Genomic DNA, 25,682 nt, shown 5'->3' on the forward strand with positions numbered 1-25,682 from the left:
AGTTCATTGGTCACAGCCATGTGACTCTGCCAATTGGGTTTGCTTCCTCATGTGATGGAGGGAGTTTTATGATTTCTATAAGCTTACAAACGAGGGGCTCCTTGTCTTGTATTTCCTCTGCCAGTCCATCCCAATTCACGGAGTTCGGTTTCAAAAGTAAAGGATTGACTTAGTTCATCAAATCCATTGCTTTCTTTTAATGCAGTTCTTTGGACAATTTCAGCAGAAAACATTTTACAAGTGTATCAGAAGTGACTTAATCTTTCCTCTCAATTTGACCTCTGTCCATTAAGGTTCCACATGATATTCTTGTTGGCATGTTGATAAAATGCGGTATTGATCCTAATTCTGCCAGGTGGATTGATAACTGGTTGACAGATTGTAACCAAAGGGTTCTTGTTAATGGTTCTGCATCCTATTGGAGAAGAGTGACAAAGAGAAAAAAGAGTGAAGAGAGAAAAAAAGGATGGTACATAAAAGGCAAGCACGAAATTCGAAATCAAACTTAAAGACTTGACTCTGGGTAAATGTGCAGTAAACAATGCAAAAAAGCCCCTACCAACTTTTCATTAGTTGGTATGCAATACATCTCCCAACTAAAATCATTCCTATGAATTCTAAGTGATTTATAGTTTAGTCTAGACAATTATATTTTGGGTGGTAGGCTTTTAAGTTCTTTCAGATATAAACTGTTGAGCACCAGCAAAAGTGCACACTCAAAAGAGACATTAGCACAGGTACCAGACTCTGCAACTTAGTCCCAACACCCAATGAGGAAACAGGATCTAATAATATCAGTCGTACCTTTGGACTCATCATCCCACTTGATACATGCTGTCATCTGTCAACAATTCAGCTCTTTGTTCTACATAGACTGTTTATGCACTGGGAACTTCACTGCCTCAGCTCCTGTGCAGGAGCACAAATCGGGGCAGATGAGGTACACTGGGCCAAATGCTCCCCTGTGTGGGTGCAGGAAGAGGTGGGGCAACCTGCCACGATTAAAACTCCAGCCTGCAGCCCGGCATGAAACCTCCAGTGCATAAACGGTCATAGATGTAACAGATCAGTCACTACATAAAATCATAAATGGATAATAAGTTAAACAGAGGCAGTGCTCAGGACACTGTATTGCTAACCTAGAAGTTGGTATTCTTCTAACAAGGAACTTCAAAGAGAGACTCAAGCAAGAATATGCTAAATTAGAATTCATCAGTAGGTTACCATTATTAGCCAGATCAGACAATTAGTTTCTGTTAAATTGCTTAATATGATTAAGAAGTCTGTGTTGCCACCAGCCATGACTGTTTTGAATAGTCATGCTTTGTCTGTTTTTTCTAAGAAATCCTACTTTTTATTCATTGATCAAAATTATTTTCACAATATCAATTATCTGATAGGTGAAGCCTATGAATGCTTATGCTACAATTAATTTGTTAATCTTTAAATTGCCACAAGAGAAGATCACTGCATGCTTACTAAGTTGTTTGTGTTGGAAGTTGCTTTTTAATGGAAAAGATGATGGCATCATGGACATCCTAACTATTCACCTCAAAAATAAACCTGAATTGTTAGCCGAGTTACATTGCACAGCTTCTCATCATGCTGTTTTATTGTGCAGAGACTGAAAGCAATGACATAAGGAAACCGATGCCAAACAGTAGCAGTGATTTCTCCAGTACTGTAGTATTTATGTTATATTTTTTGTTCCCAAGCCAAGTAAGTCCATGTCTATTTGTGTTTTTAAGTCTGTTTTTTCCCCAGAAACTGCCTCAGCAGGAGCAAATTAGCCTGTTCCAGATAGCAAAAAGACTGCATTATTAATTTTTCTGACGTCACACTAGATGATGGGACACAGCACTCAGATTGTGAAGGGTACCATCATTATGAGGAGATAGATCACAACCACCGTTGTTGACTGCAGAAACATGTAGGCCCAGCTGGCTCTACTGCTTCCTTCTAGGTCTGACCCCCCTCCCCCTCCCCCTCCCCCTCCCCCAATTGACCAAAGCAGCAATTTTCCTCTCATGGAAACTGAAAAGAATGGGCTGGATCCATCCAGGTTTTCTTCAGTAGTCTTTACCATAGCCATTTGGGTGGCTAAAGGGTAAAACCTTCTGCTTCCTTCTTCACCAACACAAACATTGGCAGGATCCCACATTTTTTCAGCAGTTTGTTATAAGATTTGACTTTTAACAATGCAGAGGTGAATCATGTATGCTGTATTCAAACAATATGATTTGTTGCATATTAAAATGCAGCTTAATTCAAAATGGACCTAATTAACACACACAAGTGAAATGTAGTGTATTTGGATCATGTATAGATCCAAATACAGTATAGATTCTTCATGCTGCAATGTGGGCCATGATGCTCATTTCAGTATGACATTCTCGAAGCTAGTATCAAAAAGCTCTGGGCACTTTCAAAATACAGTCAGACTAGATTTGAGCATTCTCATATATGGCTCAGATACGCCCATTAGATTCCTACCCCCTTCCCTAGCCATTTATGTTTTGTAATTCAGTTTCAGCGGTGGTTTGCATTCTAAAAGAATCCAGAAGCCCAGAAGTACTCAGTTACAGCACCTTTGTCTTTTAGAGGTCTTTGGGGGCTTGTTATTTTAATCCTGATGCGGACTGATTTATAACTTCAAACATCTGTCAGCTGTGCTTTGTCTCGAAATTGATAGTGATAGTGTTTCTGATTTTTCAGTAACAGCTGTTGGAGGTTCATTAGTTACACTCTCAAAGGGTGCAGATAACTGTAATATTTTCTTTGTTAATTATCTCTTATGTGTTACAATAATAGAGGAGCTGGAATTCACTCAGCTTCCCATCTACCAAAGTTATTAGGTATACCTTTAGTTTTAATTAAATAACTGTAAGCTCTTATTCCCAACTTTAAAAGTTATGCAAAACTAAAAAGAACATTTGCTTTTGGTCATTGTGGTTGATGTAGGGAATCGATTGTGGTAAATCTGTGGGAGAGATTATATACATACATATGTGTGTATGTACTTGCAATAATGTGGGATAATCAAGTTTTAAAATACCCTAATGTTTTATTTGAATAGCCATTGATTCCTTGGAGCACCTAGTGAATAAGAAATATTTAAATCCCTTTCCAAGAGAAGAATATCAGGGGTATGGGAAATGTAAAAGTAAATGCATGGTTTCCTTTGCTTGCTATACAATTATTTATTTTATTTTAATTCATTTATATTTCACCTCGATCCCAGTGTAGACCTTCAGTTCAAACTTTATTAGTCATTCAGACCAAGTTGTATGAAGTTAAAACATAAAAGGCCAAAAGAATATGGTCATTTGATATAATGCAGTTTAAAACAGATCATAAAATAGAGCTTAAAATTATGCTACTTTAGAGCATCGGATTTTTATGGCGGTGGCACAAAACTTAGCCAGCTGAGTTGTCACCTGGGGGGACTCATCACTTAGCAGTCTCTTTGCTCGATCTACATCATGATGTTCTGGCAACTTTTTAAGGAGTGGTTCAATCAAGTTGCTACGAATGTCTACATAAGCAGGGCAGTGGAACAATATATGCTCTCTTGTATCAATTTCGCCACTCCCCCAGTGTAGACCTAAGGCTGTTTAGATCATTCTCCTCTCATCCATTTAATCATCACAACCGTCCTGTGAGATAGGTTAGGCTGGAAGAGTATGACTGGTCCAGGGTCAGTCAATGTGCTTCCATGGTACATTGATAATGTATTCTACCTACACATAGGAAAACAAAACAAAACAAAAAAACAGGCTACACAAAGTTTGCATTTCAATGTACAAAAGATTCACCTGTATAGAACAGTTTTCTATGGACCTTCCTTATAGAATCCTCTCTTTCAAATGGAGTTAACTTGTAGATGAACTACCTAGAGCAGCCTTTTTCAGCCTTTTGACCATGGAGGAACCCCTGAAATAATTTTTCAGACTTGCAGGAACTCCGGAAGTGATGTCAAGTGGCCATGCCTCCCTGCCACACACCCCAGAAGTGACAAATCACTGGAAATGATGTCACCACCCACATTAACAGTCAAGCCCAAGGAGAACTGTGTGTGTGTGGGGGGGAGAAACAGGAGGCAGTTTAAGGCAGGAGTAGGCGTGCAGGCTCTGTCCCCTCCCAGATACAGAAACCAGGAGAGAATTCACTTGTGATGGGGGGGGGGGCAATGGAAACGGCCATTTCCCAGCTTGCAGCCATGTCCTTTAAGACCCTCTTTGGAGCACCCACAGCCCCTTGGTTGGGAATTCCTGATCTAGAGGGAAAGCTGCATAGTCCGTCTGTTTTTTGGCCTATTATAAAATGGGGTTTTTTACTTGCAGTTTTTATGGTTCTCAACACATACTCTTTTCCGCTAACTTCTGTGAGCTGTAGATTTCTCCAGGAAATGAGAAAAGAACAAACAATATTTTTCTTGTAAGAGTTACAGCTAGACATGTTATGCTTACGGATATAGGTCTGGCAGAGGGGGGAAGCACAGAACCTTGTTAATAACTACAAACATCTTCCCTGCTGTTTCCTTAGGGCTTCAGAAGTTTTAATTTCTGAGAACAGATGCAAACTGAATGGAAGTATATGCACTACCTGATAACTATAAATCTGTTTTGCTGTCCCTATGAACACATTGATAGCCCACATTAAGTTGTGGACAATAATTTGTTTGATTGGTACTGTTGTCTGTTGTTTAACTACAGAGTCACAATTTATGAAGATTTCAGTTACCCAAAGAGGTACTGCAAAGGAGAGCTTGCCCTGATTTAGAGCATTTTTAAGCTTCAAGGTGATAGTACCAGGTGATGAAACTCTCTGATTAGAATAAGGCTGTATTCCTCCCTTCTGCTCCCTCCCCCATTGCACCTACTGTACTTATTTGAAAAATGCTTCTCTCATGAACTGCATTTCCTTAATCTCTTTCAAGAACATCTCTGTTTAAGACTCCTGGGGACTAGAACATCTGTGAACTTTCCTGCAGTTAGGAGGATATCAGCAGTATAGCTTGTTCAACCAGCAGAGCTAACCAACAGATAATTACAGTTTGAAATTAGTATTTTAATGAACTGATTTTAGGAAAGGTAAAATGTAATCTCCCCGGCATTAAAGGAGTACGCAGGAGGGGAGATTCATTAACTGTAAAGTTCATTGGATGGGTGGTCAGCAGGTGCTGGTGGGAAACAAATTCTAACTGTGCCTATTTCAATCAGCAACCAACAAAAACTAATTTGGGTGCTTTCCAGGGAGGTGTTGAAGTGTCTACATGTGCATTGTTATTTCAGAAAGAGATGAGCCTCATTGATGGTTCTTGGGGAAAAAGTGCTTAAACGGTAAATTGAAAATGTTCCCTAAGTAAGGGACAATGTACACTTTACTCCCCTAATGAGGGAACAAGTTTTTAATCAAGCCCTGATCACCTGAATTAGTCTCTAGAAGAAGCCACCAGCCTCACTTTCTGGTAGCAGCTGAAAAGATTGTGTCTGGGATTTTATTTATTTATTTATTTACTTGACACTTTTTAAATCCCTTACTTCTTTCCAGAACAGAATATGTCTTTTTTCTTCAGGCAGTCATTTCAAGGCAATTCACAGCCTTACTATATATCATACATACTGCATACATTGTTGAAGTGAGCCTTTTTAGGGGCAAGGGCTGCTGGGCAGTCCTTAAAGTGATCCATGCGACGGTCACCTCTAGACTGGACTTTTGTAACTCGCTCTACGCAGGCCTGCCCTTAGTCTTGACCCGGAAACTACAGCTGGTTCAAAATGCAGCGGCCAGGATCCTCACTGCAACACCGTGGAGGTCCCACACCCGGCCCATTCTCCATCAACTGCCAGTTGCCAGTTGAATTCCAGATCAGACTAAAAGTTCTGGTAATTACCTTCAAGGCCCTACGCAGTCAGGGCCCAGTGTACCTGAGGGATTGCCTCCCTGCCTACGCCCCCAAAAGAGCCCTGCGCTCCACTGCTACCAACCAGCTAAAGGTCCCTGGCCCTAAAGAAGTCCGCCTGGTCTCAGACAGGGCCAGAGCATTCTCTGTTGTTGGCCCCACCTGGTGGAACGAGCTCCTGGAGAAGATCAGGGCCCTGACGGAGCTTAAACAGTTCCGCAGGGCCTGCAAAGAGGAGCTCTTCCGCCAGGCATTTGGTTGAGACCAGATATAACCAACAGCGACCAAAGGGCCCCTGCTCCCTGCCCCCCCCCCCTCAGAACACCATCAGAACACCACCTATACACTCTGGACCTGTTTGTATGTTGCAACGTTGTATTGTTTATTGGTTATACAATTATAATGTTATATGTTTACAATTATCAGTTATTATTGTACGGTTATTCAAGTGTATTATAGACTATTCCATGTATTGTTCTTATGTTATTATGTAAACCGCCCTGAGCCCCCGAGGAGGGCAGTATATAAATATAAATATAATAAATAAATAAAGGAACCAACTAGAGCCTTCAGCATCCAGTTAGGATTCTGGTCTGTGCCAGACTTCTTTAACTAAGCAATTTACACCACAGCTGCTGACTGTTATCCAGCTTGGCTGGACATTCAGCTCATGACAAAGGGAATGCCAATTTCCAAATACCAAACAGCAGCGGCAAGTGCTGCTTTCTGCACAAATACCCTTTCTCCAGAAGCATTGTTACAGCTAACAAGGTTTGACCAATCGTAGGCTCCAGGGCAACACCTAGACATTTCACTGTGACACCTGGCAGTTTTAGCAATGGATTCATTGCCGTGTCTCTCAATGAGAAGTGCAAAGCCGATTCATTAGTTTACATCAGAATATGTTTTATTATAGAATCATCGGATAGGAAGGGGCCATCTAGTCCAACCCCTGCTAAATGCTGGATCAGCCTAAAGCATCCATGATAAGTATCTGTGCAGCCACTGCTTAAAGACCGCCAGTGAGGGGGAGCTCACCACCTCCTTAAGCAGCCTATTCCACTGCTGAACTACTCTGTGTTTTTTTTTCTCCCCTGATATCTAGCCAGTACAGTTCTACATGTAGTTTAAAGCCATTACTGCAGGTCCTGTCCTCTGCTGCCAATAGGAACTGTTCCCTGCCCTCTTCCAAGTGACAACCTCTCAAATACTTAAAGAGAGGAATGATATCTCTTCTCAACTTCCTCCCTCCCTCAGCCCTTCCTTATACGGCTTGGTCCCCAAACTGTATATGTATTTCTAAGTTATATGGCATAAAAATACACACACATGAAGCGCCTGTCTCTGCTTGTTTATGTTCACTTTATAGCATTCAGTAGTGGTAGAGTACTTCATTTCTTAAACATTTGCTTTCTATGCTAGCTCCACTGTTTAGTAAAATGGCACTTTTAAAATAATAATGGAATCCTCAGAAATGGAGATGCTAGGCTAGGTTTAGGGGTTAGCTTTATGTGGTAGCAATGACAACCAGGGCTATCCCTGTATTTATATATATATATATATATATATATATATATATATATATATATATATATATATATATATATATATATATATATATATATATATATATATATATATATATATATATATATATATATATATATATATATATATATATATATATATATGTTAATTAATATATGAATAGACTGAAAAACGGTCTTGGTTCTTAAATTTGGGGGCTGGCTCCTAGAGCAAAAGAACATTTTCAAGGCCTAGTTTATAGAATTCCAGCATGTGAACACAAACAACCACAGTACTAATTCCTGAAGATATGGAATAAATTAGAACGTATCCCAAGATCATTAGGCAGCTCTGCTTACAAGGGATACCACTGCCATAAATGTAACAGTTATGACAATAGAGTATTTAAATTTCAGAGAGTATTCCCAACGGAGATTTTAATTTGGTTCATCATTTTAAATTTGTTGTAATCATCTGTAATGAAATGTAATTATTAACATTAAAATCGTTTAAATTTGAAGTAAGGCACTAAGATATGTTAAGATATTTAACTGGATACTTGGAAAAACTGAAAACTTGTTAATTTTGAGTCAGTATCCATCATCACCTCTTTGAAAGATATAGAAACATTTATTAATTGCAATATCACCTCACTGGAATACTGAAGAAGTCCTATCGTCCTCTTATATATAATATTTGCTGCCTAGTCTTAATATCAGAAATATTAGCATTAGTTCTGAATGTAAGCTGCTACAGGCTAGCTGGACTAGGAGTGTACAGCAGAAAATTCAAATATATAAATAAATAAATAAGCAGACATACACACAAGAACTATGCTAACGGCAAAAATAGCCATCCTTTTTACCATAAGCTGTGTGCCTTTGGAGATTTGGATAAAATCTCCAAACACTTCTAGTGTTATTTTGGAGTTTTGTTGTTACATGTTTCAAGAAATTCATTTGCATTTCATCTTCCAAGTGTTTATTTCTCCAACTTAGATTCCCTAAGCTTCATCTACAGAGCATTTTCCTTTCAGATCTTTTATGGACAGCGATGAAACATCCTTTTGCTGGGCTTACAGAAGTGGTTTGATCAGCTTCCCAAGTAACTGGCAGATAAAGAAACACGAAAGATGCAAAATCCTTACTACGTTCTTGCAAGGCCTACCAAGCCTTTTGTATGACTTTTGTTTATATTTTCTGCTTTAATTTTTCTATCAATCATTGTGAATGGTGTCTTGAAAGGGGGGGTTATATAAAGTGTTGGGCACACAGAGCAAAGTTTGCAATTATCTTCTTCCTTCTTTGATTTCTTTCCAAGCTTCTATTAGTATTTATCAGCACTACCAGCTTTTTAGACAATGATCTATTACAGCAGAAAATATTAATACCTACAATTAGTATACTGATATATAGTTCACTTCTGTCATTCCTCATCCACTTTCTGTCATTTTCCTATTATGCCGCTCTGACAATTCCTTAAAGATCCAGAAGAGATATGGCTTTTGGGGAAGTCGTACCACGATCATTAATAGCCACGTTTTGCGCAGAAGGATCTGCTTTCAGTCTTGTCATCAGAGATGTTGCTGTAGCGTGACCTCTACACGCAGGCTAGTTCTTTATAAGATTCATTTACAAGCAAGAAATTTAATGGGCTGCAAGATTTGATCATGAGAGGGCATTCTTTCTTTCTTTTTCCTGATGAAGCAGCTTGTCATATTAGTTAACTATAGGAGACAGGACAGAATTGTTAACGCAATCCAATTACATAAGCTATTGAACAAGGGATTTCTGGCCAGTTTTCATTAGTGCAGTAAAACTGTAATAATGGAGGCTGCTTTACAAATTGCCAGGTGAGAAGGAATTGGCACATTCCAGATGCAATACATGGGCTGCCTCCTCCTCAACAAATCCAAGATTTGTTCATAAAGAACGCTTCCTTCTCATCTCTGGGATGGGACATTACAGAAAAGCAAAGTATTGTTTCAGACACAAATGGCTTTCTTTGAAAAGAGTATCTTTGTTGGAACTATAACCCCTATAGCAATGGATGGTTATTAAAATGATATTTGAAAGCCATAAACACAGCACTCATGTAAAAATTTTAGCCTCCAGGGAAAGGGGGGGGGGGAATAGGCATAATTACCGATTGGAGAATAGCTGCTGGAAAAGATCTAAGGAAAATGCTGCATTCCATATTGAATATGGCCCAGCATGTAGATGCAAAAAATTATCTCTTCCAAACAAAGTACTAGACTATATTAGCTAAGTACCATGTCTTTGAAAAAGGAGGTATAGGGTTCTGTGCCCATCTGCAAACACTGAAAAAATATGTCTATCCCCAATTTATGAATGATTAGTCCAGTGTTGCTCACACATTGCTCGAACTTCCATTCCTGACATTCCTCCCCTCCCACAAGTCAAACCTCCGCCTTTTCCCCTAAAAATAATCACTTCATTCTGTGCTTTCCATAACCCCAACTCTTGCACAGCTCCCACCATTAGCCCCACTCTTCCAGAGTCCAACCATGCTCTTCCAATCAGATTTCAGTTGTCCAGCACTTCAATTCTATTCACAAGAACCTGATTTTTTCAAGCCATAGTCAGTTTGGGCAGTAAAACAGGAAGGAGCAGCAGACAGCTGTCAATTCTTCACACTTTGTGTTTCACCAAGTCAGATGCAGAAAGCAGTCACCTATGGTATTAGGAGTGCACAGCAGCTGCTGGTGTCCACTTCTACTGCAGCTCAGTTCAAACCAGACTTCAGGAGAAGTGAGCTCAGCCTGGGTATCCTGTCCCACAAGGAGCACCTTGCTCCCACTGACACAGCAACTCCTGGGGCTCACTTCACCTGCATCCTGATTTAGACTGGGCTGCAGGAAAAGCAAGCCCAGCCAGGATCAACTGTGCCCACAGGGAGTAGATTGTTCCCTGCTGGCTCAACTTTTTACTACAGCCCAGTTTAAATGGGGCTGTAGGAGAAGCCAAGCCAACCCCAAGACTGGGTTGGTTGAGTGGAAAAAGCACTATTATTTTTTAACTGTTATTTTTCATTTCAGGTCTATTGGATGTGAAATATTTGGAATTTCGGAAAAAATCCTGGATCCAAATCCCATACTGGTGTTGAGATCTGGGATTATTAATTCATTTTATTTTTTTGGAAAATCATATTTTTCAGGTCTGATATACTTGATCAAAAATTAATGGTTTAAAAAAAAATGCACACCCTATATGGCAACCTACCGTAAGATGTCCCCCTCTTCCCCACGACCTGCTAGGAGATCCAGCTTGGTGTAGTGGTTAGGAACATGGACTTCTACTCTGGTGAGCTGGGTTTGATTCCCTGCTCCTCCACATGCAGCCAGCTGGGTGACCTTGCACTCACCACAGCACTGATAAAGCTGTTCTGACCGAGCAATAATATCAGGGCTCTCTCAGCCTTACCTACCTCACAGAGTGTCTGTTGTGGGGAGAGGAAAAGGAATACAGTTGTAAGCTGCTTTGAGACTCCCGGTAGAGAAAAGTGGTGTATAAGAACAAACTACTGCAGAGTAAATTTTGTACTTCTGGGTTAGGAACAAGAGCTGTGCCTTGCATCTTCACAGGTATTTATCAGTGCTGCTATGTCAAGAAAAAGCTCAAGATTGTATAGTTGCAAAATACCAGGGATACTTTTATTTATTTCTATATTTGTATCAACCCACAGTGCCTTGTGCGACAGCCTCCAGTCCAGTTTTACCTACCACCAGTGCAAACTCTGATAGCAGGTGGAGGTTATAGAAGTACTCAGAGCACAGTGACACTATGGGACTGTTAGCCTGAGCAGGAAGATCACTTTAAACAATTTTAGAAACCGTGTGGAAATAGGCTGTGATATGGATGTTCAGTAGAGTGCAATTAAAGGGAGATGTTACTTAATTCCTGAACTTCTCACAGCATTCCTGATGGCAATCACATCTGCTACTATGAAACCAATTGCAACCTTTGCCTTTGGGAAAAAACACATTTAATTATCAGTAAAGTTCAAGCTCTGCTTGTTATGATGAGTTATTAGAAGCTGGCATAATTTTCTTACCAGAAAGGATTGTAATAGAAAATAGTGTTGTACGATAATGGGGGCTTTTTTCAATGTAATTGAAATATTTAGTATTCTCGCTGGTCTTAAGGATGAGATGCTGAAAACTCTAATAATGGTATAGTATCACACTAATGTTTGCATGTGTCGCAACAGAATTGATCAGATCTGTCAAGAGCTATTTAAATTTTGATAAATGTGGTAGAATCATTGCATTTCTGAGGAGATAAGAACACAGTATTTTCTCTCCCCACCCCAATTCATTTTACTCCCCCCCCCCTTTGTTCTGGCACTTGGCTGACTTTTTGTTATTATTGTAAAATATGGGGGAAGGAGTCCAGCCCATGGAATGGGTGGCATGTTTCATAGAAATGGTTTTGTGAAGTGATTGCTTTGATAGATCAAGCAGCAATGACATATACTGGCTATTAGAAAATTTATTTTTTTATAAAAACTACCGAACAGTTATTGTTTCCAGTAACAGAAGCATTGCTGCAATCATTTGATCCAGCCCACGTTGGTTTGTCATTGCTATTTAGTTTGTTTTTAGGGCAAGACAGAAATGATATTATTGGTTAAGGGCCAAGCCATTTGGCGGTTATTTTTGTAAAGCATCTTTGCCATAAAGCACCTTGACCATTTGCATTCATAAATTAGGTACAACAAGCAGATGAATATATAAAGCTGAAATAAACCTGAGTCAGACCCAGGAATATTCATGCCAGCTAGCATCCCGTTCTTCATTCTGCTACCTAATACTATTTTATTTTCTTTAGAACTGGGGGTATACAAAGTGTACGGTGTACAATTGCACTTTAGCCATTCAAAGACAAGTCTTTTAGAACCATTCAGTCCCAGGTTATAGTTGGTTAATGATGTCCATAACCTTGGAGAATCTAAGCCAGTCTAGATTTGGGTTCTGCCTGGAGGAATGACCTCTCAAAAATCTTAAATAACCCACCTAGAATTCCATTATAAAATAAATATTTAAAGGGCCATTCACTCCTATGTAAACAGTTGGTTTAGATAATTTCCATGTTCATCTTTTCAATCTTAATGAAAAGCTACTCTGGCTCTTTTGTATTTATTTACCCAGGGGGGAAAAAAGGATCCAAATAGGAATATCTTTAGCTTGCTGCTTTCCCACCAAGCAGCTATTAAACAGCAGTAGAAATTGATGATCTGTAACGAACCCCCAACCTTGATAGAACAGCAAAACAAAGGATCATTGCTTGTGCACAGTTTACTTTTGTTTCAATTCATTTAGGTTCATTTAGTTGTTCATAAATGAATGCAACAGTGTTTTGTTCGCTGAGAAAACATATATTTTAGAAAACTATTAAGGTAACGATTGCTGTCCAGTGGAAAGCATTAAAGAAAAATACCATGAGCTTTCCAGTTTACATAGAATTAATTTGTTTTTGTTTTTTCAGTAGATATCGGCATTCAAAATGTATCTGGGTTTTCGCAAGTAAGGGAGGAAATTCTGGGGGGAAATCCTGTATATATTTGGAAATCATTGTATTGTTCTTTTTTTTTTCTTAAGCGAGAAATATACAAAACCAAAGAGGGGCAAATTAATCTACTTCGATAAAAAATAGCCTTTGACTCAATTCCCTGGGAAAGATGCTGAACAAAATTAGCAAACTTAAAAATTGACCAGTGGCTATTGTATTTACTAAAACAGCTTCATCATAACGACTGTTGTCAAATTGAATATTCTGTGGGTGGGAATTTAAAGTCAAAAATTTAACATCAAAAAATTGGAGTAAAGCATGCCACACTTTTATTTAACCTTTTCCTTAACAATTTACCTGCTCACCTAGAAGAAGTGAACAGTCCCCTATTGGTAGGTAACAGACCTACTCCATTTCTGCTTTATGCAGACAACATGGTAATCTTATCCAAAACACAAGTGGACTTTATCCTCTGTCTTCCAACCAGTTAAAAATAAACTATGAGAAAACTAAGTTATTGTTTTTTGCCAAATCCATTATAAGTTGAATTGGCAGGTAAATGGACATCATATAGAACAAGTATATCTATTTAAATATTTAGGTATAAGCTTTAGTTATCACAAAAAATAGACAAACCACAGAGGAAAAACTATAAAAAAGAAACTTTGAAAGGTCTTCTGACACTTTTAGCCAAGTTTTATAATCAAAATGGCATACAAACCTGCCTGCTGTCCTAAAAGTATACAATACAAAAATATTTCCACAGATTTTATATGGAATTCTGATTTGGATGGAAGTGTTCAACAATGGCTTAGAATACACAATTTTCCTTTTTCAGACGATTATTAGAAGTCCCAAATTGTGGCAAACAACACTAAAGCTGCAGAGCTTGGTCAAACTAAAGCTTGGCTGCAAACATTTAAGTATTGGTTAAAGATCTATTTTCTGGGTCATCTTCACTCTTCTAACTGGTCTAAAAGAATTATACAGAAACTACTGAAAATTGGCCTGGACATTACATCTCTTATTGTTCAAGAAGAAGTGGTAATATTAAAATTGATAACACAGAGACTGGAAGACATAGATCCTTTGCTTACTAGTGTATGTTCTCCTCAATTTTGGGATATTGTATTATTGTATAAAACTGTGCCAATGTATCTCCAAATTTTGGATGCATGTCCCTTATAAAGAGCCTATCTGCTAGCATGTCTGAATATTTTCCTTTCAAACATAATATGAGAGACTTTACTTTCACAGGGATAATGCCCCATTTCATATACTCCTTGAGTGTTTCACATATTTCACATACTCCTGGAATGTTCTGTCCTCCTTTAGCTAATTATTTGAAGAAATAAAATTTCCCTGTGCAAAAGAGAAATATTGGATAAATATTATACTAAATGATAAGGATACTACATTTATTGCAATAGTTGCCAAGGTCTTGTGGGCTATTTTAAGATACAACCAATCTTTTATGGATACGGTATTTACCTACAAATTTAGCACTTTTGTTTGATATCTTTATGCCAAAAATAGAGGTATTCTGATTCTATTTGGGAATTACTGGGTAGATATGAACAAAATTAGCACTTCTCCCACCTCTCAGCTGTTTGTAAGGCTTCTCCTGCCACCCCTTTAAAGGTTCATCTGTACTGGTGGGGAGCAGACTGAGATGCAGAAGAAGCCCGCCTCAGGATCTGCTGTGCCGCTGGGAGCAAACTGCTCCCAGCCGCTGGTCTTTATGTTGGCTTCTCCTGCAGCCTAATTGAAACTGGTCTGCAAATTTTACAGAGTAGGACTCTGGCAGTGCTATATTACATACACTTGTGTAGAATTGCCAGTTGCTCCTGGCCATCTGCAGGTGGTAGGCTGGTATTGTTGCCTGTTCCTGGCTATTTGTGGACTGGAGTCTGGGGAAGACAAGGAATTCAATGAGGGACAGTATCATAGAGTCCACCCTCCAAAGCTTCCATTCTCTCCAGGGGAACTAATCTCTCATCTGAACATTAAGTGTAATTCCAGGAGATCCCTGGAAGCTAATATCCCTCCTCTTGTGTCATGTTGCATGCATCCCTCTTGTGAAATACATTCACGGTATATTTCTACCCCTCTAGGAGAATCAGTTTCAGCTTGAGAAAATGGCTATAATTCCCATATTCATCGGTGTTTACATTTGCAGAGCTTAATAATCTATGCTTCTAGATTGGCAGCTTCAAAGTTGAGACTCATTGGAATCATAGGTAGCATTTCCATCGTTTAGCTAACTGAATCCTTACAAGGGATTGAATAAATATTCTGACCAAGTCAAGTTTCCTTCAAGTTCTGTAGCATACAATTATGAATTCTATCCCATTCCAGTTAAACCGTTTATTTAGAACAGTAGATGCATAAAAATATAAGTGAAGAAATGTAATGTGCTTTGTACATAAAACTGCAGTGTTTTCCAATGGCATGCATTTTTATCATCAATTAATCATTAGCAAGTGTTATCATTTAGTCATTAACTAATTGTGATTTAACAAGAATCTAGCAGAACTTATCCCATTTAATGCAAGATTTATTATGCTATCTAGATTTTCCATTTTTAGTATTTATATCCTTTTCTTTCTCTCTTGGAACAGATATTTTGTGATGCTAAGCAAATCACTCATGCTGCAGACATACTGGACTGGGAAGACAAAGATGTTGCAGACACATTGGTTGATAACGTCATCCACTCAAGGATGATCAATCCTCTACGCCTCTTTGTTAAGCCATCTCCCACACTAAAACATGGGCAGATGTCACATTCAGATGGCATAGACAACTTTTGGGATTGGCTCGCCAACATCACTGAGGTTCAGGAATCTCTTGCACGAACTAAACGAAGACCAATTGTAAAAACTGGAAAATTCAAGAAAATGTTTGGCTGGGGAGACTTCCATTCCAACATCAAAACTGTGAAACTGAATCTTCTTATTACCGGGAAAATTGTTGACCATGGCAATGGAACCTTCAGCGTTTATTTCCGGCATAATTCAACAGGCCTTGGAAACGTTTCTGTGAGCTTGGTGCCACCTTCCAAAGTGGTAGAATTTGAATCTGCACCACAGTCAACGCTAGAGACCAAGGAGTCCAAGTCTTTCAACTGTCGAATTGAATATGAGAAAACAGACAGGGCTAAGAAAACTGCATTGTGCAACTTTGATCCTTCAAAGATCTGCTACCAAGAGCAGACACAAAGCCATGTATCCTGGTTGTGCTCTAAACCATTTAAAGTCATTTGTATTTACATTGCTTTTTACAGCGTTGATTACAAACTGGTGCAGAAAGTTTGCCCTGATTACAACTACCACAGTGAAACGCCATATTTGTCCTCTGGATGATAGACTCTGTGCTCTTTGCAATGACTGATAATCTATCCAAAATTCCAGTTTAAACTTCTTTTGGGGGGACAATGCTTCCCAGCAGGTTCAAAACAAAAGCAAAGTTATTTCCCCATGCATTAACACATGCATTTTCTTTGCTTGTTGACCTCAGTTTCAAGTGCAGTGCATAAAGATCATCACAGATTGAACAACATGGACAAAACTTTCCAAACAACTCAGACTCTTTCAAGAGAGTCAGTTTACACATTCAACTATGAATCAGCATGTGACGAATAAGTAACATGCATGGATGTGTGAACTAGTCCCAAATTTGCATTGTTGTCATAAATATTTTAGAAGTCAGGCACCAACATATCTTTTTCTAAAAATGTATTTAATTTCTGGCTCTTGCAGTTGCCATTAATTTAGGGAAACATCAGACAATAGCAATATGTAGAAGCCATAAAAACAACATACATTAATTTCCTGTCCTCACAATTTGAGTAGATAATTATTTAGGATGTCTTGCAATATGAGCGGTCGTGATGATAGGGATGTTGTAGCAGCTTTGCAGGCAGACTTGTCTAGGAAACAGTTCCATTCATATTGCCAAAATGAACATCTAGGAATTCTGAAAGAAGTTAAAATGTTCCTATAAGATTCAGGAAATTAAATTGCAAGGAGCTAGTTATACCTTTCTACAACCTAATGTAAAGGCAAAATTTTTATTTTTTAAAAGAAGTGAAATTCGCTTACTCTGATATGGGGGGGGGGCAGGACTTGAAGCGGTATGTACATCACTAGAGTAAGATTGAATTCCGAAGAAGCACAAGCAGAAGAGGTCATGGAGAGTAATCTCTTTCTCGTTCCCCAACACTCACATGTTCCAAAACTGTCACACTGAGTTGGGAGACTCTTGTCAACAAACAGACTCTTGTCAACAAACCCGTATAGGCACCCTTCTGGGCCCATTGACTGCAGTTGACTTAGAAGAGTCCAGCTCTGCACAGGATGGCTTTGGAAGTGTATGATGGCATGTGTTCCTTATATTTGCACATGCTCCTTATACTTGCAGAGGCAGATGCAGCTAGCTGCTGGGAAAGGGGGAGATGTGAGAATCACCTGCAGGAGCTCCTGGTTCCATATGTTCCAATCCTTTGTACAGCAGTAATTCAAATATGTGTTTACAGACACTAGGTGACCAGTAATTGGGACCATTTATCCAAGGTAAGACTAGTAAGGGTATATTGCTAGACTGCAGGATGAGGATTTTTCTTTAGTGAAATACTGGAAATGGAAGTGCAGGTCAAAATATGTAGGACCTAAAAAAAGACAAAGATAAAATTGATAGACCATCTTTAAACCCTCATGGGCAGTGCACGTCCAGGTCATGCACACGTTCAGATTGGCCCGGCCCCACTGGCACCTGCCAACAGCGCAACCAGCCCAATCAGGCTGCATCTCCCGCCCCTAACTGTCACATCCAACAACTTCTCTGACTTTGCCTCAGACCACTGACAGAGCTGGCAGGTGGCTGGTGAGTGCTCCCTCCTCCCTCCCTTTAGGCCTGCTTTGAAGGAGCCTCTAACAGCCCCCAACTGAGACAAGGAAGGTGTTTCCTTCAGAGAGCAACGCAGGGGAATCTGTTGGCATGGGTGTGCTTTCCTTTTGGGAGGGGGAGATTTACCCTTCTGACCAACAGTTGGCTGACAGAAAAGCTCCTTCTCACTTAACATATTGCTCTGGCCAGCCTCACTGCTGGAGGGAAGGCATAGCCTGGAAAGTGCAGGAAGATCTAAAAGCAGCTGTAAATAGTGAACAAGTAAATGGCTGGAGAGACATGGACACTGAAGTTACTTTTCCCAAGCTTGGCCTGATAAATAAAAAATCAGTATTTGCCAGGAAGGTCCTACGAAATCAAAGGCATAAATGGTCCAGAATTTCAAGTGAAGTTAGCTTTACAGGAAAGTAGACAGTGAGATTTTGTGGGGGACTAGGTGATCCACTTTTATTAGGCAACAACTTGGCCTTGCAGACAACAACAGGGACTGCAGTTGCCAGCAGTAGGACTCAGGCTTCAGTCATCACCAGCTAAGCAACCAAGGGGTGTTTGGAGCCACATGCATTCCTTTTGAAGGAATGAATGTGAGGGGAGAGAGCTTTCCCTTCAGCCTAACTGCCTGGAGATAAGCTGTACTTTCAGGGGATTCTCAGACCCCACCTGCAGGCTGGCATCCCTAACCTCAGTGGGATACAATGCTACAGAGTCACCCGTTCAAAGCAGCCATTTTTGCCTGCGGAGCTGATATTTATAGTCTGGAGATGAACAGCAATTCCAGAAGATCTCCAGGACCCCCTGGTCTGAACATATTCCTTGAAGTCAGGAAGTGGGGCCTCAAAAGTGTGTAATGCCCCCACATCCACCTAGCACCTCCTGACCTATTTCAGGTTAAGAAAACATTGCAGAGAGGAGGTAAGGTGCCAGACTGGTATAGATTCATGTTCTGGAATTTCACACTACCTAGGTGTGCATAAACCTGACTAGTGTTAAGATTGCTATGCACAGAGAGACCTCCTCATAGGGTTGCCAGATTTAAAGTGAGGCTCTAAACCTACACTAAACCATGAGCTGATGCTCTCTCCACCCCAACTCCCTCATGGGGAGTCTGTTATGGGGAGAAGAAGGTAAGGCGATTGTAAACTGCTTTGAGACACCTGAGGCCTGCTGGGTGACTGTGGACCATTCCCAGTTCTCACAGAGCTCTCTCAGCTCCACCTCGCTCACAGGGTGTCTCTTATTGGGGGGGGGGGAGAAAGGGCAGGCAATTGGAAAGTGCTTTGAAACACCTGAGGCCTGCTGGGTCACTGTGGCCCATTCCCAGTTCTCTCAGACCTCTCACAGCCCCACATCCCTCACAGGTTATCTATTGTTGGGACAGAAAGGAAAAGGTGTTTCTAAACCGCTTTGAGAGTCCTTTAGGTAGTAAACAGCAGGGTACAAAAATCCAGCTCTTGTTCTAAGTAGCAACCATGAAAGAAGCATGTAGGCACATAACATTATATCAACAGTAAAAAAAATGGAGACAGAAGGAGCAGAGCAGACACCTGTGTACTGCGACTACCCCATGTGGATTAGTGCAGGGGGAAATTTCGGTGCCTGTGGCCTAATTCACACAAGAAAGGAAATGAGGTTGAATGCAGAACTGGGGGGAATTGGTTGCCATGAAATCTCCCCCTAAAAGAGACTCCTGTCTGATTTTCCCTTCACATATCTGAAGACATGGCTCTGGAAAGCTCATCTGTAACCACTATGCCACAATTCCCAAAGGTCAGTCCTCTCCCATACTCAACGAACATTCCACACCACAGGTTCTTGACACCCATATCTCCACACCCATGGCCTCATTTGCCACCATGCCACCACAACCTCCCACACAACACACACATTCAACCCCATGCCCTTACAGACTGGACAGCCCCTCCCCCTTCTTCCCACTGCCAAACTCACTCTAAATCACTCTCTTCCTTTCTGCCATCCTCTCTCTTTGCTATTTCCCCCCTCCCCACTAGTATCCATTGTATGAATTACAACAGGCTTTAATTCTAGTCAATTATAAAACTGGAGAAACAGACACCGTGGTTTCTGTAACCCATACATTCTATCACTAGCACAGTGACCCCCATACAGGGTAACCCATACATTCTATCACTAGCACAGTGAGGTGCAAATTCCAATAGAGACCTCTGAGGTTTTATAATACTACAATTAAACACAAAATAGACTGATCCACAGGTTTCAGCATCTCTTCAGGAACCCTTTTATATTAACTGCAATAAATTGTAAAGCTGATTTTAGAGAAGAAGCCAAGCAAAGATTGCTTGGAGGACCAGGCCTCTCTATGCAATCGAAATGGTATTGCAAAACAAATTGAAGGGCTCTCATTTTTAACAGTATAACACTTGCCAGTTCTGTAAAGGTTCTTGCATCACAACCAGTCAGGCTTCTGCAGTCTTCAGCTTAACTGTCTGCATATCAAACGTGGTACATAGTTGTTCCTGATACTTCAGTGTAATGATGGGGCAGGGTGCCTGACTTGGATAAATGCCCTCGGTGATTCTTTATTCATGGGGAAATGTTCCTCACTTCAGGGAAAGTAGTTGTCTTATTTTTGTTCTAGCACATCAAAAATTATTGCCCTAATAATAATTATTTAATTATTTATCAAAACATTTATACCCTCATCTTTCCTTGTGGAAATACATCATCATAGAAAAGTGTAATTTATTGCAGGAAGAATTAGCAACAGGCTGTAGTTTGCCATAGTGGTGATAAGTGATAATGAATGATTTCCCCCTGATTCTGTGTCATTCAACAATTAGTTATGACTGGGAGTCAGAGGGTTACACAGCTAAGAGCTTTTCACCATTTCCTTCTGAAAAGCCACATTTCTTTCTCTATCCTCATTATTCCCATGTACCAATCACACTTGCATAATGTATACATGGACAAGGCTAGTCTAGTAATAAGATCCTTAGTGGCATTTTACCACTAGTTTAATAAAGAACAGAGACTCCCACATGTACAAAGATCAATGGACAAGAATTGCATTAGCAGAACTAGACCACTGTATCTGTTCTTTTAAGGTGTGGGGAGGAAAAAGGAATTCCTAAAACTGAAGATTCAAAAAATCAAGGACTGGAAGAACAAAGCTACAATTTCATTACTATGAATTGTCAAGATGGATATCAAATCAATAAACATGGGCTTTCTTGCCATAGCCAGATCCCCAAAGGCAGGGCTTGAAATGCCAACTTTGATATGCAGAAAGATGTGATCTTCCCTATTATCCAGCACAGGTGGCAGTGGTAGATATTTCTCCCTTTGCACCAACTCTTTTTTGGAGCACAATTTGAGCTGGAGAGGCTGCTGGACAGAGAAGACCCCTGCTTTGCATTGTCTCAGGGGCGGAGTTCCAGATCTGCTTAAATTTTGGGCTGTGATCTTAAACCCCCAGGCATGTGTATGTTCAAGGATCACCCAGTCTTCTCTGCCTAGTTTAACCCTGACTCTAAAACATGCACATTGTAGTCTTTCCCCTTTCAGTAAAATTTCAAACCAAAACCCCTGTCTTGAAATTGCCAGTTTAGAAATGTGTTTTTTTTAAAGATTAGTTATACCCCTGATTATAATTTCTTTACATTACTTTCAGTTATTTTCTTTCTTTTACGGTGATCTCCACCCACAACTTCTAGTACAAGTTTGTGTCGTGCAATTTAGCTGTATAGAAGGTAGTATTTATTGCTGAAATCTATGAGTTCAATATCTGGTGCTTTTGTAATTTAGTTGTAAGCTATTATTTTTAGACATAGATTTTTACCCAAACTATAAGCAATTTAAAAGCAAAATGAAAAGTTATTTATTGTAGAGTATGTGGAAATTATTCATGTATATATACTTAGAAATGTATACAAATACAGAATATATGTATACACATATTTCTATGTAAATAAAGAACATTTGTTAAATCTGTCATTTCTTAGATCAGATTTTATTTTGCGGTTATTTTCCCCCTATGTGCTAGTTTGAATAACTTTATCTGGAGTTGGTTCAGGTGGGTATCTGAAACAGTGTGCATGCACATGAAAGTGTACACTCAGAATAAAACTTTGTTGGTCTTAAAGGCACCACTTGAGTGCAACTTTTATCTGAAGTACTGTGTAATAACGGGTTCAGTGTCATAGAGGATGGGGCTGTCAATCTATTGCAGTGTTTGTTTTTGGTTTTTAGATTGCTACCTTTCTCCTCTTTAAGCAGTGAGCTCATTCATTCCCTAACAGATTCCCCCCTCCCACCAGATTGGATCAGCTCCAAAAACAATTGACTTTAAAGTAATGGCAAAGTGGAAGTGGAAAAGCATCATAATTCTTGAGTTGGATAGAGAGTCAAATAGATACAGGAAGGGAAAGATAGCAATATTCTCCAAATCCCTAAATAGAACACACTTGAGTGTAGAATTGTATGGAACTCACCAGTACATCACACATGGCAGACCTATATGCAGTTTCTCATTAAATGTACATCCAGAATGTGGGCAATAACACTGGAATTGCATTGATTTTTCACACTTGTTCTCAGGTTGTTTCCATGCAGGATCCCTCCCCCCTCACCCCACCCCACCCCCCGCCCCCCATGGTGTACAGCATGCTCCACTGTATTTGGGAGTTTCCACACTTTTTCAGCCACAACTTGTGGGGTTCCTGGTGTTTTCCTTTTAAGAAAAAGGGCATCTGACTTGGTCTGAATTGAAGCAGAATTAGTGCACTGGCCACAGGCAGAGCCTCTGTGTTGAAGGTTTTGTCTGCAGCTAATATGGAGAGAAGGGCAACAGAGCTTAGTCCCACCTTCAAAGTGGCAGCACTCAGCTCTGACATCCACCCTCTTCACCCAGCCGTGTAAAGAATGGGGGGGGGGGCTCTGCATTGACATAACAGTCAGGAGAGCAGTGATGCCAGCAGTGAACGATGCAGTGATTAGACTTGCAAACCTCCAGGTGATGGCCAGAGATCTCCTGCTATTACAGCAAATCAGTTCATCTGGCTAAAATGGCCACTTTGGAAGGTGTGACATTTATACGCAATTGACATCCTTCCTCTTCCCACAATCCACTCTGTTAAGTTTCCATCCCCCAAATTTCCAGGTATTTCCCAATCTAGAGCTGGCAAGCTTAGTGATAGGGCACGTGAATGACCTCCCCGTGCACCTCGATGCTGGCTGCTGCTGCTTTTCCAGCCAGGGTAGCTTTTCATATGAAAGCAACAATTCACATATGAGTTGGCTGCACAGTCTGGTGGCTTCTGAAGCCTTTTCCTGCTATGTTTTAAGCTGTTCAAGCAAATAAATACCTTGGTTATTGTACGATAGAATTATATAATGTAAATTATTTTAAAGCAAAATTCTCCAAGTAATTCCATGAAAGGTCATCTTTTCAAGTGGCAATGTGACTCCTCAATGTATATAACTTACAGTGCAATCCTAAAGAGGTACTCTTCAGTGGGTTTAGAAGAGCACTTCTGTTCAGGCTTGCATTGTTCTGGTTTCCAAATTATACGTTGATACAGTTCTCTCTAGACATTTGAGGCAGCTGTTATAATTTTGTTCATCTCAGTCTCCTGAAAAGCTGATAACAATGTCCATAATTATGTCCCATGTCTATGTTATCCTAACAAGACATCTACGAGAAAGATAGGTCGAGAGATAATGACTCACCCAGTGAGCTTCATAGCTAAGTGAGGATTTGAATCTAAGTCTCTTAGGTTCTAATCTGATACTGTAACCACTGCATAGCACAGGAATCCCACAACTCCCAGATTTTTTCACCATAACAAATGCACATTATTAGAGGAAAGCTGATTGCGCTTATGCTTTTAGAGGTATGTATGCTGCCTGAGTCTGACAGCTCTTTGGCTGCTGAGAGTGCTATGGACCTTTCCACAGGCCACAGAAGGATTTCCTTCACCCTTTTCCTCCATATCTAACCTGATCCTGTTTTTTTCAACCTAAAAAGCAAGAGACACTGTGTCTCCCGCTGACCTACTTCCCTTTGCCTTTACCAAGAACCTGGCTGATCCTGGTGCCGGCCCCTTTGGAGGCTCCCCCCTTCTGGAATTCCCATGCTATCTGAGCAATTATCTCACAGGAAGCTTTCACTATCCTGCATCTCCCACCCCTGGCTCAAGGCTGTTGCCTCCCAGCTGATCATCAGGCCCTTGGGCTGTTAAGGGGCTGGTCACTGCCAACCAGATGACCAGCAGGCATTACCTTGAAGGCACCATATGTGTTGCTAATTTGGTGGGTGGATGTAGAGGGTAACACATCAGTTCCCCACAGAGTTGGGGAGCCTGGGATCCTTTGGCTCCTGGAGAAATTCCTTATACCACTTGGACTTAAGCGGATAGTAGTTTTCCCTGTTCACAGTTCAACATTATTGCATGCAATGACACTATGGAGGATGATCTACAGAAAAGCAAGTACTATTTCTCCAGTACATCCCTACATGGACTATAGAGGATAGAGATTTGATAGCCCAGGGGATTCATGTAGAGAAAGGAATGGCCTATCAGGCCATTATGGGGTTCAGTATTTTAGGCAAAGCACTTTACATGAATTTATCGCAAAATTGGTGAGTCTTAGTGGTGCCCACCCATGGTGTCTCACACAGTAACTGCATTCAAATCTTAATAAAGGTTAAAATCCAAAGACAAAATTCTATTGCTTGCCAGCCTCTAGACATTTTAGAGTTTGGAAAACAATGTTTTTCACAGACCATCAATTACCCATTAACTCCTTTTTTTGGAACTTGGCTATACTGGCAGTCAGCACTCTGATTTGAGGTCTATTCTAATAATAGAATGATTTTTATCACAAATCTTCCGGCAGCATATTGACATGTCCATGCTGGAAACAGAATGCTGATGAATCTTTTTTGGTCTGATATGGCAAAGCAATTATATTTGTACCCAGTTCTTCCAGGGCTTTTATGTCTGTAAAGCTTACTCATGAATGCCTTTCCTTTTATGCCTCTACTTTTTATAAAGTGAACTACTTACCAGATTCTCAGGCTGGATAGTTAGCAACACGAGTACTTCCAGCTGTTTTCACTTCTAATCCATTCAGCTGTCTTTGGTAGCTTTAACTTTGGCCATCTCAAATGCAAATCCAGTTTATATTTCTCTAATATTCCCGTGGTCCTTTTGTAGCAGCAAGACAGCGTACACTCTTTCATCAAAATTAAAGGCAATTAAGCTTAGGTTACCTTATCTTAACAGTTCTTCATAAGCAGGACCTGAAAGGTGATATGTTGTAATTGGTTTCAAATTGGAATGAAAATGTATTTAGAATGTAAGACATGGTAGAATTACTTGTAGTTGCTTCAGAACATTAAAAAAATAATCCAGGAGGAGAGAAATAGTGGTGGACAAACTTCTTCAGACTTGAATCAGAAAGAACATATCCAATTACAAGCAACAGTCCTAAAAACATTTTAAGCTGCTTGTAATTAATTGAAGCTTCATCCTTGGTACCCAAACTTCTGTCCAAATCAGCTGCAACCTTCTGGTAGAATCTGGTGCTCCAGCAACAAAATGTAGAAAGGGAGTCATCTTTCTCTCTTACCTCCCCCAGGATGTGGTATTCAAGGTAGAGAGAAAACAGCGTGTGAAGATCTTTGGTTCTTTTTCTCCAATATCCTGAATACTGTATTCCAGGGGTAGTCAACCTGCGGTCCTCCAGATGTCCATGGACTACAATTTCCATGAGCCCCTGCCAGCAGGGGCTGGCAGGGGCTCATGGGAATTGTAGTCCATGGACATCTG

The 25,682-nt window shown here is 40.2% G+C and overlaps 1 protein-coding gene across 1 annotated transcript in view; it reads left to right on the plus strand.

The window, feature by feature from the left end:
* NXPH2 (neurexophilin 2) overlaps positions 1-21,841 on the plus strand; it is a 48,184-nt gene extending 26,343 nt beyond the window's left edge. The window contains exon 2 of the mRNA XM_077320183.1: positions 15,585-21,841. Within this exon, the coding sequence (XP_077176298.1) occupies positions 15,585-16,328 (744 nt within the window). The 3' untranslated portion in view covers positions 16,329-21,841. The remainder of the gene's footprint in view (positions 1-15,584) is intronic.
* The last annotated feature ends 3,841 nt before the right edge of the window (positions 21,842-25,682 follow it).

Source organism: Paroedura picta, chromosome 2 (assembly GCF_049243985.1).
Source record: "Paroedura picta isolate Pp20150507F chromosome 2, Ppicta_v3.0, whole genome shotgun sequence".
NCBI lineage: Eukaryota > Metazoa > Chordata > Lepidosauria > Squamata > Gekkonidae > Paroedura > Paroedura picta.